The sequence below is a fragment of the Hippocampus comes genome, unplaced genomic scaffold (assembly GCF_001891065.2).
Source record: "Hippocampus comes isolate QL1 unplaced genomic scaffold, H_comes_QL1_v1.1 scaffold110, whole genome shotgun sequence".
Lineage (NCBI taxonomy): Eukaryota > Metazoa > Chordata > Actinopteri > Syngnathiformes > Syngnathidae > Hippocampus > Hippocampus comes.
This window is the reverse complement of record NW_017805498.1, coordinates 186,919-199,140: the sequence shown is the minus strand read 5'-3', so window position 1 is coordinate 199,140 and position 12,222 is coordinate 186,919. Positions and strand designations below refer to the sequence as shown.

At 41.8% G+C, this 12,222-nt stretch overlaps 1 protein-coding gene across 1 annotated transcript in view; it reads left to right on the top strand.

Moving 5' to 3' along the window:
• The window catches only part of kdm6a (lysine (K)-specific demethylase 6A), a 53,338-nt gene extending 44,948 nt beyond the window's left edge, over positions 1 to 8,390 (top strand). Inside the window, exons 21-30 of the mRNA XM_019876886.1 lie at positions 2,039 to 2,244; positions 2,374 to 2,426; positions 2,507 to 2,575; positions 3,996 to 4,144; positions 4,230 to 4,344; positions 4,424 to 4,611; positions 4,706 to 4,847; positions 6,336 to 6,462; positions 6,548 to 6,718; positions 7,567 to 8,390. Coding sequence (XP_019732445.1) covers positions 2,039 to 2,244; positions 2,374 to 2,426; positions 2,507 to 2,575; positions 3,996 to 4,144; positions 4,230 to 4,344; positions 4,424 to 4,611; positions 4,706 to 4,847; positions 6,336 to 6,462; positions 6,548 to 6,718; positions 7,567 to 7,593 — 1,247 coding nt within the window. The 3' untranslated portion in view covers positions 7,594 to 8,390. The remainder of the gene's footprint in view (positions 1 to 2,038; positions 2,245 to 2,373; positions 2,427 to 2,506; positions 2,576 to 3,995; positions 4,145 to 4,229; positions 4,345 to 4,423; positions 4,612 to 4,705; positions 4,848 to 6,335; positions 6,463 to 6,547; positions 6,719 to 7,566) is intronic.
• The last annotated feature ends 3,832 nt before the right edge of the window (positions 8,391 to 12,222 follow it).

The following is a 12,222-nucleotide window of genomic DNA, read 5'->3' as shown; positions in this document are numbered from 1 at the left end:
CTAGTGTAGATCATTCATACACTGAATGTGCATTGGAACATAAATTATGGGCTTTGTTATGATGACGTGAATTTCAGGCCTAAAACGCATCCTCATTGTCATCAGTATGCAGCCACACGGACTTGTGATGGTGAGTCAAAATGGAATGCTTCGTATAAGGGGTGGTTTCAAGAGAAAATAAAGGGAGGAACGGTTAAAGGGGTGTTGTCTAGACTTGGAGGCAAGTCTGGTAAGAGGTATTCCGTTTACATACACAGTTCACAGTAGTTTTTGTCAGGTCCACCGCATGACCACCTGTTTTGAACTATGACGGCTGCTTCATTTTTTTACGCCACTATTGTGTACATTTTATATGCAGAACAGTACAGGCTTAAGCAGAGCTGCCAACTGTTACGGATGGTCCGTATTTGGTTATGGAAATTAACACACTCTTCCCAATGATTTTACGGATATGTTAATCGTAAATGGGCTATGACTTAAATAGTGGTTTTCTACCTCAGGTCGTAGCTTTATACTGTTACCTCATTCACCTCCTAATGACGCAGCATCAGGAGCAACTGTATCTTGCTCTGACATGGTCGCAATGGCCGGGGATCGAATCATCAACCTCTGGGTTGGGAAACGATCACTCTACCACTGAGCCATGCCACACCCATGTAAGAAAACAAAAAAAGATTCACATTGCTCAAACATTATTGTGATCATTTTCACAACACGCAAATTGGAGACATGGCATACTGGTACTTCCGCTGGTCCACTCCAGTAAAGTTGTGCTCACACATGCGCAGTGGGAACCCATTGGACGAGTCTGATGTGAGCCGAAAACTAAAGCTCACGCCTAATCCTAATCACCACTAGCCTTAACAGATACATCTCAGCGATGAGGAACAAGGGGAGCGCCAGTTTCATCGCCACACTATAATGTATGCGCAGAAAACAACTGTGTACTTAGATCTTTGTCCAACATAGAATTTAAAAAACTTCACGGGGACTGCTGCTGTTGTTAAAAAAAAAAAAAAAAAAAAAGCATCGGCATGTGTGAATTGTTGGAATGTCAGTATGAAATAAATATTGTAATAATTTTGTGATTGATTTATTTTTTAGAATATTAGTATCCATTGATTTTAGTACGTAATTAAAAAAAATCATTTCATGTTAAACTCTATGGTTTAAAGCTAACAGACGCAGATATCAATGCTTGACTGTGCCTCCATGTTCCTTTCGTTCTGTATAGACTTGGGCCTTTTCTCCACCAAGACGCTTGTGGAGGCCAATCCCGACCATCTGGTGGAAGTGCGCACCCAGCTGGCCCAGCCCACGGATGAGAACTGGGACCCCAGTGGCAGCCACCTCAGGTCGCAACTGTATCTTGCTCTGACATGGTCGCAATGGCCGGGGATCGAATCATCAACCTCTGGGTTGGGAAACGATCACTCTACCACTGAGCCATGCCACACCCATGTAAGAAAACAAAAAAAGATTCACATTGCTCAAACATTATTGTGATCATTTTCACAACACGCAAATTGGAGACATGGCATACTGGTACTTCCGCTGGTCCACTCCAGTAAAGTTGTGCTCACACATGCGCAGTGGGAACCCATTGGACGAGTCTGATGTGAGCCGAAAACTAAAGCTCACGCCTAATCCTAATCACCACTAGCCTTAACAGATACATCTCAGCGATGAGGAACAAGGGGAGCGCCAGTTTCATCGCCACACTATAATGTATGCGCAGAAAACAACTGTGTACTTAGATCTTTGTCCAACATAGAATTTAAAAAACTTCACGGGGACTGCTGCTGTTGTTAAAAAAAAAAAAAAAAAAAAGCATCGGCATGTGTGAATTGTTGGAATGTCAGTATGAAATAAATATTGTAATAATTTTGTGATTGATTTATTTTTTAGAATATTAGTATCCATTGATTTTAGTACGTAATTAAAAAAAATCATTTCATGTTAAACTCTATGGTTTAAAGCTAACAGACGCAGATATCAATGCTTGACTGTGCCTCCATGTTCCTTTCGTTCTGTATAGACTTGGGCCTTTTCTCCACCAAGACGCTTGTGGAGGCCAATCCCGACCATCTGGTGGAAGTGCGCACCCAGCTGGCCCAGCCCACGGATGAGAACTGGGACCCCAGTGGCAGCCGCAAGATGTGGCGCTGTGAGAGCAGCCGCTCACACACCACGATCATCAAGTACGCCCAGTACCAGGCTTCATCATTCCAAGAGTCGCTACGGGTCAGTAGTAACACGGTCGTCCAAATTGTCTTCCATTTTCATTTCCTACCATTGGAAAGGCCACCTGTTGGGACACATACTTTTGTCCACAAAGTGTACGCTCTAGTTGACATTGATTTTCCGAAATAGGAGGAAAATGAAAAGAAGAAGGAGATGGAAGCAGAGGCAGCCTCATCTGACAGGTAGGTGTCTTCCTTTGCCCGCCTTAATGGGGTCAACCATTTTCTTGTTCCTGTTACTAACGCTGGTGTTCTTGTGTCAGTCGGCGGAGGAAATGTCCTTTCAAGCACATCAAGTTTGGCACCAACATAGACCTCTCGGATGAAAAGAAGTATGTGGAAAAATGAACATGTTAGATATTGTTTATTGTATCACACTGGAACACTGAGAATCTTGTTTTCAACTATGGCTCGGTTCACACTATGAGTCTTAATGGTCAATTTGGATTTTTGGGTGAAGTCCACTTTTTTTTTTCTTTTCATTCACATGTCACATCATTGCCTCACATAATAAATAAAGAGTCTGCATGGCTAAATTACTACTACCACCACGAAATGTGCACGAGGATAAATTAAAGTCAGAGATAACATCAATACTCATAACTTTCCAGATTAATGGACAATCAGTCAGTCTCCCTCCCAAGTGCTATCTCTTCTATATTTTTTCTCTATATTTTTTTTCCTTTTGGCATGTGCAGCCAATCAGATGACAGTGACAACTTGGCCCTGCACGGTTTCGTGCTCTGGAACCACCTCCAAGATGGTTCTGAAAAGCGTTCCATTGTAACCGCTCTGCCCCAAAAAAAGTAATGCAAAAGCAACCACTCAGGCCACAGGGCCGTTTCGGTGAGGAACCGGGCTCATGGAAAATCGCTATAAGTTGTCCATAGACGTGAATCTGAGTGTGAATGGTTGTTTGACTCTTTGTGTCATGTGATTGGCTGGCAACAGTCCAGGAAATGCCTCAGCTTTCACCCAGTGTCGCTAGGATAAGCTTCAGCTTGCCCATGACCCTAATTTGGAAAAGCCTGAAAGAGAATGGAATAAATATCACAGCACTTGAGATATAACACCCAAAAATTGTATTTCCATCAATTTTGTCAAATACGTGCCAGTATTGAAGAAATTAAAATGAGCTCAAGTAGCAACTATTTTTATTTATATAGTAGATAAAACATCAACAAAGAATTTCAGTTGACCTGTATTCACATTATTTAATTGCACCCTAAGTGGGCTTTCTTTAAGTTGCGTGTTGGAGTACACATATGCGAAGAGGGCGGCCCGGTCGTCCAGTGGTTTGTGCGTCGACCTCACTGTGCAGAGGTACCGGGTTCAATTCCAGCTCCAGCCTCCCTGTGTGGAGTTTCCATGTTCTCCCCGTGCCTGCGTAGGTTTTCTCCGGGTACTCCGCTTTCTTACCACATTCCAAAAACATGCATGACAGGCTGATTGAACACTCCAAATTGTCCCTAGGTGTGAGTGTGGATGGGTGTTCGTCTCTGTGTGCCCTGCGATTGACTGGCAACTGGTTCAGGGTGTCCCCCGTCTACTGCCCGAAGACGCCTGGGATAGGCTCCAGTACCCCCGCGACCCTTGTGAGGATAAAGCGGTTCAGAAAATGAATGGATGGATGTCAAGTCAAGTACAACTTTATTGCCAAATGCGAAGGGGTCCGATGGTATGCATTGTGGTTGTTCTTGCTATGCATTTGTAGTTTTCTGATTCTTTCTGTCATGTTCTCCTCGGTTTTAGATGGAAGCAGCAGCTCCAGGAGCTGACCAAGCTGCCGGCCTTTGCCCGGGTGGTATCGGCCGGCAACTTGCTTAGCCATGTGGGACACACCATCCTGGGCATGAACACGGTGCAGCTTTACATGAAGGTTCCGGGGAGCAGGACACCAGGTAAACATGGGACTAGGATAATAAATCATCACGTATAATTTTTGGTCACTTCTGCTAATAATAAGCGCTCGTGTGGTTATTTTAGGTCACCAAGAAAACAATAACTTCTGTTCTGTGAACATCAACATCGGCCCTGGCGACTGCGAGTGGTTTGCTGTGCCTGAACCATACTGGGGTGTCATCAACAGCTTCTGCGAAAGGTGCGTCAGAAGCTAATTTACTGCTTGCTCGAAGTTTGATTACAGTCTTCATGCTGACTTTTGGAGGATTCCATGACAGGAACAACATCAACTTCCTGATGGGCTCCTGGTGGCCGAACTTGGAAGACCTGTATGCGACCAACGTGCCTGTGTACCGCTTCATCCAGCGCCCCGGCGACCTGGTGTGGCTCAACACGGGCACTATCCACTGGGTGCAGGCTATTGGCTGGTGCAACAACATTGCGTGGAATGTGGGACCTCTCACAGGTGAGGGCAGCACTCTCAACAGGACTGGTTGATCCCAATTATGGTCGTGTTTTTGAAGCTGTAACGGAGATGTTTTATCTAATAATGTCGCCAGCCCATCAGTACAAGTTGGCAGTGGAGCGCTACGAGTGGAACAAACTGCAGAGCGTCAAGTCCATTGTTCCCATGATCCACCTCTCCTGGAACCTTGCGAGAAACATCAAAGTGTCCGACCACAAGCTCTTTGAGATGATCAAGTGAGAACCTGTCAAAAAACTTTCCTTTCCGTTTTAGCTCATGGTGATGTGATATTTACACGATTGTGGTGCATTGACTGCAGTGGCCTGTGGTGCTTGGAATTGATTCATTCCCAGGGGTTAAAATGTGCTGAAAATTATAACTCTTTAAACTATTGTGCTGTTATTTATCAGCTGACAGGTGGAACACTTTGAAGTATTACCATGCCAATGTGTCTTAATTTTTTTTTCCTCTCTTTTACAAAACTAAACTTTTTTAAAAATAATTTAAAGTAAAATTTTGGTTAAATCCTTCCCGGGCATAACATGGGACAGGAAGGAAAAAGTAAGTGAAATGAGCCCTTGGATTTAATAACTGGTTGACTCTCATTTGGCAGCATTAACCTCAACCAAACATTTCCAGGAGTTGCAAATCAGACAAGAACAATGAGGATGAATTTTGTTCCATTCCTCTTTGCAAAACTGTTGCAGTTCAGTAACATTGCCGGAATGTCTGGTGTGAATAGCTCTCTTGAGGTCATCCCACAGCATCACAAACGGGTTGAGGTCAGGACTTTGGCTTGGCCACTCCAGACAACTCATTTTCTTCTTCTGAAGCCATTCTGTTGCCTTGCTTCTGTGTTTTGGATCATTGTGCTGTTGCAACACACAACCTCTTTTGAACTTCTGCTGTTGGACTGATGGCTACGGTTTATACTGCAAAATATCTTGATAAATATGTAAACATATTTTTGTATTGATGGTTGCAAGCTGTCTAAGCCCTGAGGAAGGAAAGCATGCACACCCATTCCATGATGCTTCTATCACCATGCTTATCAGTTGGGATAAGGTTTTAATGTTGGTGAGCTATGCCAGTTTTCCTCCACACGTGGCGTTGTGCTGTGGAACCTCCAAGTGCTCTTTAGCAAACTTCATCTACAACATTTGAAGGATTGTTTTTTTTTTTTTTTTTGGGGGGCGGGGGGGGGGGGGACAGCAACGACTTAAATGGAAGATTTTGATGATCAAACAATATTTTATGATCAATTTATGCAGATGGTCCATGTATTTTTTCTTAATAGTCATTGTACGCACGGAGTGTTTATACAGTATATAATTCTGGTTGTCATATTGACAAATTTGAGTTTATAGAAGAGCTGGGTTCGAGGGGCCTTCTGGAAATTAAATTTTTTATTCTGGAATTCTGTTATTTATGAGTTTAATGTGGTCAATAAATATTTACTGTTAATGTATTTTAACTAAACTTCATTCACTACATTAATGAAATTAAATAATAGAGTAAAAGTAATTCAAAACTTAAATGTAATAAATGATTTCATGATAACAAAAATATGAAGCACTTTTTTGCTTATTCAATGCTGCAAATCCATTTTCGGCTGAATGTAAGCAGCTGAAGAAAAGTCTGAAATCATCAACGTTAAATCATCGCAACCACATTTTTAAGATTACTTGGGCTATTTGTAACATGAGCCAATGTGTCCATGTTAGGTATTGCTTGCTGCGGACTCTGAAGCAGTGTCAGATGCAGCGAGAACTTCTGTTGGCTGCAGGGAAGGAGCTAGTGTGGCACGGACGCACCCAGAACGAGCCTGCGCACTACTGCAGTATTTGTGAGGTAAACCACATGGGCCATGTTGTCTTTCATCCCCCACCTGCGGTGTCTGCTTGGTTCATAACTTGCGTCTCCTTTGTCCGCACAGGTGGAAGTATATGACTTGCTCTTCGTAACCAGCGAAAGCAACAGCAGGAAAACCTACGTGGTGCACTGCCAGGACTGTGCCCGCAGGGGGAGCCCCAACCTGGACAACTTTGTGGTGCTGGAGCAGTACAAGGTTGAAGAGCTCATGCAGGTCTATGACCATTTCACTCTGGTAAGTGTCTCTCACAGAGAGAGGTGCAAAAGCCCCTTTTCCTTTGTGCTCGCTTTCTCATTACAGTTTTTTTGAGGGGGAGCGAACCGTTCCTCAGAACTTGGACTGTGTGATATGACCAAATATCTCAATATTGCACAAACATAATATTAATCAGAATGCTGTGTTTAGACGAGTGGGGCTTCATAGAACATATTTGGGTTGACATGCCCTTTAAATCAAGGTAGCAGTGTAATACAATAGTTGGTCATAAATGTAAAACAAATGCAAAACAGTCAATTGTGGCAGTAAATGAGTGTGCTTACCTGTGCTGTGTGGCACAAACTTTGCTTGCCATTCATAATTTCTCAAAACCTTGCATCCCAGCACTGTGGTCAAACTTGGATCCTGAGTACTGCTTCTGTAGTCAAACCATGGAAACCGCAAAGCCCATGTTACATTAATCCTATCAGTCAACCCCAACAAGGAGGCATATTTTATCTGAGGGGAGACTGAGTGCAACAAGAAACGGAGCACTTGTGGCAAAGTGAAAATTGACAAGTATAAAAGTATAATACTGCAGCATACAGAGCTAAGGCCCAGCCACAGGGGCAGCTAATGTTTGCATGTGATATTTGTTGACATCAGAAGTCATGCTCAACAAAAGCAGCACCACCAAAAAACTTATTATGAGGTGGCTTGGAAAAAAATGTCTGCCCACTCAGGGATCTCCTCTACCCAAGGTTTGAAAGCTCCTGAGCTACATCATTATCAAAGCCACCGTTTTGTTGTATTCTCTTCTGCCTCTGAACACTTTCAACAGCACGCGTTGAGCATTCAAGTGATGAGTTACGGTTTTCTCTTCACAGGCGAGTCCCTTGCCTTCTTCGTCTTGATTATGATAAAGTTCTTATGGACATTGTTCAACCACAACGGTCTCTCCACGCATCTATTCATTGTCGTCATTTAGGAAGTAAGCCGTCAGTCCTCTTAAAGCACGCTCTGTAGCGTCCCCCAAGGCAGCTAGCTGTGCGTAAGCTGCGCGTCTATGCAATTGGCCTCCCCCCGGTGGACTGGAGGGGGAAGGCAGCTTCTCCTAAAGACTGTTCCACTGCTGGATTCCCAACATGGAGTCCGAGTGCTGTACATATTATAAGGTTTCCAAATCATCTGACTACTGACTCTTTTGTTCTTGATTCTTATTTTGTTCCATTTGCCATCAGCTAGCTGGTCTTTTTATACGTTAGTTCAAACAAAAGAACAAGTTTGTAATGTGAACAGTTGAGTGATGCAGTCTTTGCGACGTGTCCCTTTTTTAATCTCTAATTTTGCTGGAACAATGTTGATAAATCATTTGTAGACACAAAGGCCAGGTCTTCGAGAAAAAGGGTTGCACATAGAGTTCATTAGTGTGTTTTTTTTTCATGTTGATGTAAATGTACACTATTTATAAATGCATATTTATTGCTTGGAAATATTTGTTGATGGAATGCTTTCATTTTTTTTTCTCCAGAATACCTGCCATTACATTTAAAGGAGCCTTGTGATTTTTTTTTTTTGAAAAGCAGAGCTCCTAATATGTTTTGTATAGAAATAAAAGTGCTTACAGCATTGTGCAGAGACCTGATCTTCAATTGTTTTTGTTGTGTGAAGGATGTTTTATGCGTCGATAAATAAATTGTCTCTATTTATATTTGAGATTTTTTTTTTTTTTTTTTGGAGTTATAATTTGCAGGTGCAGCAAAAGTAGTGGTTGGCACATAAACCTCACTGTTGATATTCTGGGTTTGAATGAGTTTGACAGCTCTGATCTTAATGTTCTGTATCAGTGTGAATGTTTTTGTGTATTTGTTCCCTAAAATTGACTGGGGAGCAGTCCAGTGTTTTCACACTTCCGCTTACCCAAAAGTAAGCTGCGATAGGCTCCAGCAAACCCACAATGCTAATGAGGACAAGAGGTATTGAACATGAATGGATGGATGGAAACTTGATATTACCATGTGAGCAAGATGGTTTTCAAATGATACTGTATTCAAAATTTCCCATCATTAATCGATATATTTTGATTTAGCTATATACATTGCTCTCTCTCTCTCTCTCTCTCTCTCTCTCTCTCTCTCTCTCTCTCTCGACGTACAATATTGTAAAAAAATTCCAAAACTCTGGCTAAAAAAAGTCAGTAATAAGCCATACAAAGGACCAAATATATTTTAACATTCACTGACTTTTCATGTTGCCTTCAGACACATCTGAATTTGACATAAAAGAATTGAGATCTGATTAAAGTTCAGGGTTCACAAAAAGTGAAAAAGGGCCTCTTCCGAAAGTCGATTCTCCATACCTTTGTCTAACCTTTCCTTCATCTTTGGTGGACTATGTCATTGGGTCAAGGAGAGATGAAAAGGTGCTACCTGTTGAACACGGGAAAAGGACAGTAGCAGGACTCCACTTTTCCTAACTGACGTCATTGTGCGGCAGCGAGTATTGCTGATATATTAATGAAATGAAACAGGCACAGATGCTAATTGTTTTTAGGAAGGATCTGTGATGTTTGTCATTGATTTTGGAATAGCCCATTCTGAATTTGAATTTTGAATTTATTCGAACAGCCTCTTCACACACACACGCTATATACACATTTTCATATTAAAACATACTATTACAGTGTTTCCCAAACACGGGTATGCGTACCCCGAGGGGTATGTGGAAACAGTTAATCAATCATTCGTATCTCTGGCACAGCCGCACCACAAATCGAAATAGCCATGTGTCAACTTAAATGTCTCATGAAAGCTCAGATAACTGATGAAGAGAAAGTAGAACTCTTATAGTGGGTCTGAAAGTGATTCATGCTCCTGGTATTTAAAGTTTTTAAAGATGGTCTCATTCTGAAGTCCGGCAAATTTTGCTGGAAATTTCAGTCAGCCTCATGCAAATGACATGCAAATCCTCATGAAATGCTTCTGAGGTACATGCCGTTGCCCTGTTTTCAACAGTCTGGAGCCCAGGAGCATGCTGTGAAAAATCAAATCTCGGGAAGCAATACCCATTTTCTCATGTCTTTTGTTTGATTTTGATTTTCTTTTATTTGTATTCACCTTGGCCTGTGCAGTAGGCGGCTGTCTGGGCTGTGTTTTTGTTGCTCCAAAGGGCAATATAAATGTTATAACCTCCTAATATCCAGGAGATGAAAGGAGGAAGTCATACAAGTGACAGTTTGGAAAAGAGGAACAGAGAATATTTCCGACCTTGAAATCATGCAATACAGATGACATGAATGAGTCAGACAAATTCATAGATATGGAATCATATCATTTGATCAAATCTTATCCATAAAATGTGAATGTGTCCACACCCTAGCACCTAAATTCTTTAGAATTCTACAAAATCAACCTTCAACCTAACATTTATAAACTCGTTACAATCTTACGATTTAATATTTCAATTCTATGATTGGCTGGCTAGGCACCAGCTTACCAGTGAACCTATTGAGGAAAAGTGATCATGAAAATGGTTGGATCATTTCAACAAAAAAAGCCTCAGTTGTAGTAGTACTATGTGCCCCATTTATAACAAGGGTCCTCAACCATTTTTGAGCTACTGACCAGTTTTACATCAAGCGATATTTCAACTTTCCGTTGAGCTGGTCGGCAGTCATTCACATGGCACATTTAAAGATGAACTGCCAATCATATTTACATTCACACACTCCCTGAGTGGAAACTGAACCCAATCTCCCTGCACCCAAGTCAGGCTTCTTCGACATAAAGGTTTTGGTCTTCTCGGTCAGTGTTTTTCAACCCGTGTGCAGTGTGCCGCGAGACATTGTCAGGTGTGCCGCGGGAAAATATCCAATTTGTATGCCTGTGCGGTCTTTCGTCCAGAAAGTAATCATGTAGTACCCTCCCATACCGCTAGGGAGCAGTAACAGCTAGCCAACTGTTTTGTGTTTCGACGAGAGACAAGCGAATTTGTGATGCATGAATGCAGGACGACGGTGAAACAATAAATATGAAAGATGATAAAATACTGTTTTCTTTGCGTTCATTTGATTCCAATTCAAGCTGTTATAACATCATTCTTCAATGTTAAAAACGGTTATAGTAACAAAAAACACGTTAATTGTTAAAATAAGCGGGGGGGTTCACATTTTCAGCTAGTGGTGTGCCGCGAGATTTTTTTCAATGAAAGAAGTGTGCCTTGGCTCAGAAAAGTTTGAAAAACACTGTTCTAGGTTATAGGTTACGCTCAGGCAAACGACCCCAGAAATTAATATGACAAGCAGTCTTTATCTACTTCAGTTAGACTTGTTAACTTACGAAACACTTCGTCTTGCAATCTTTTTAGCGTTCACTACAACAGCTTCATAAACTTTTACCAGGCAAGTGTGGCGTCAACATCAGTAAGTCAGACGACAAGAATCACGCGAACAAAACCGTGGCTTGTTGGCTTCAACTGTTCATCTTTTGTGGAACGAAAATTCGTAAACTTACATTGTACTTTTTAATTATTCCTAGCCCGTTGACTAGAAAACGACCTGGCACCCAAGTATTATGTCTCCTTTCTGTACTATTTGACGGACAGAAAGTGGTTGAATCTGAATGCTTTTTAATCCAGATTGTATGTGTCCTGAGATGAGCTGGGGTCCCATATCGGAGTGTACCTTTCCTCCTCCAAAGTCAGCTCGAATTGGCTTACTGGCGACCCTAATGAGGACAAATGCTGTTGAAAATTGATCAATGGAGGCTACGTCCTGTGAATGATAATAAAGCAGCCTAGCACTCGCTGTGTTTTAATTGCATTACATTGTTTTAATCGGGCCACCATTTTGTATTTTTTTTTTCATCCAACAAGAAAAGTACAAATGAGGCATCATGTGTGTTATGTTATAAGAGCACCTGAGAGCAAATATGCATATTCGATTGACTGATTGATTTATAATTTCTTCACAGGAGCGTTGAGCGCCACATCCCACGCTTCCATTTCTCCATTGTGAGACGAATAAAGGTTTTCTTATTCTTTCTTTCGAAACATGAGGTGTGATTTTTGCGGACATGCATTGTTTAAACTGCGGTCATTGTGCTGCAGCTTAAAGAAAGGAAAAGCGTGAGACGGCTGGTTGCTCGACAAGCCCAGCAGGTGTCTGCCCCCCCATTTGACACTTAATTCATTAGCGCGCCTGCTAACAGGTGAGCTGACAGACTGACAGCTACCTTGCCTTTAATGGACATGTGATCCCTTTTGAATGTTCTCATTTTTTGTTTCTTTTAAGCATTTCCTCCATTATCATGAGACTCGAGAGAAGACGGATTGATCCCTTTTGAATGTTCTCATTTTTTGTTTCTTTTTAACATTTCCTCCATTACCATGAGACTCGAGAGAAGATGGATTTTTTTTTGTTCGTTTGAAGATTTTCAAGAACGTATCAGCCCAGAAGCTTGAAGGTTTCTGCCAGGGATGAACAAGCAGCCTGCAGCCAGTGGGCCATTTACAGCCCGCAAGGCGATTAGAAATAAAATGTAAAC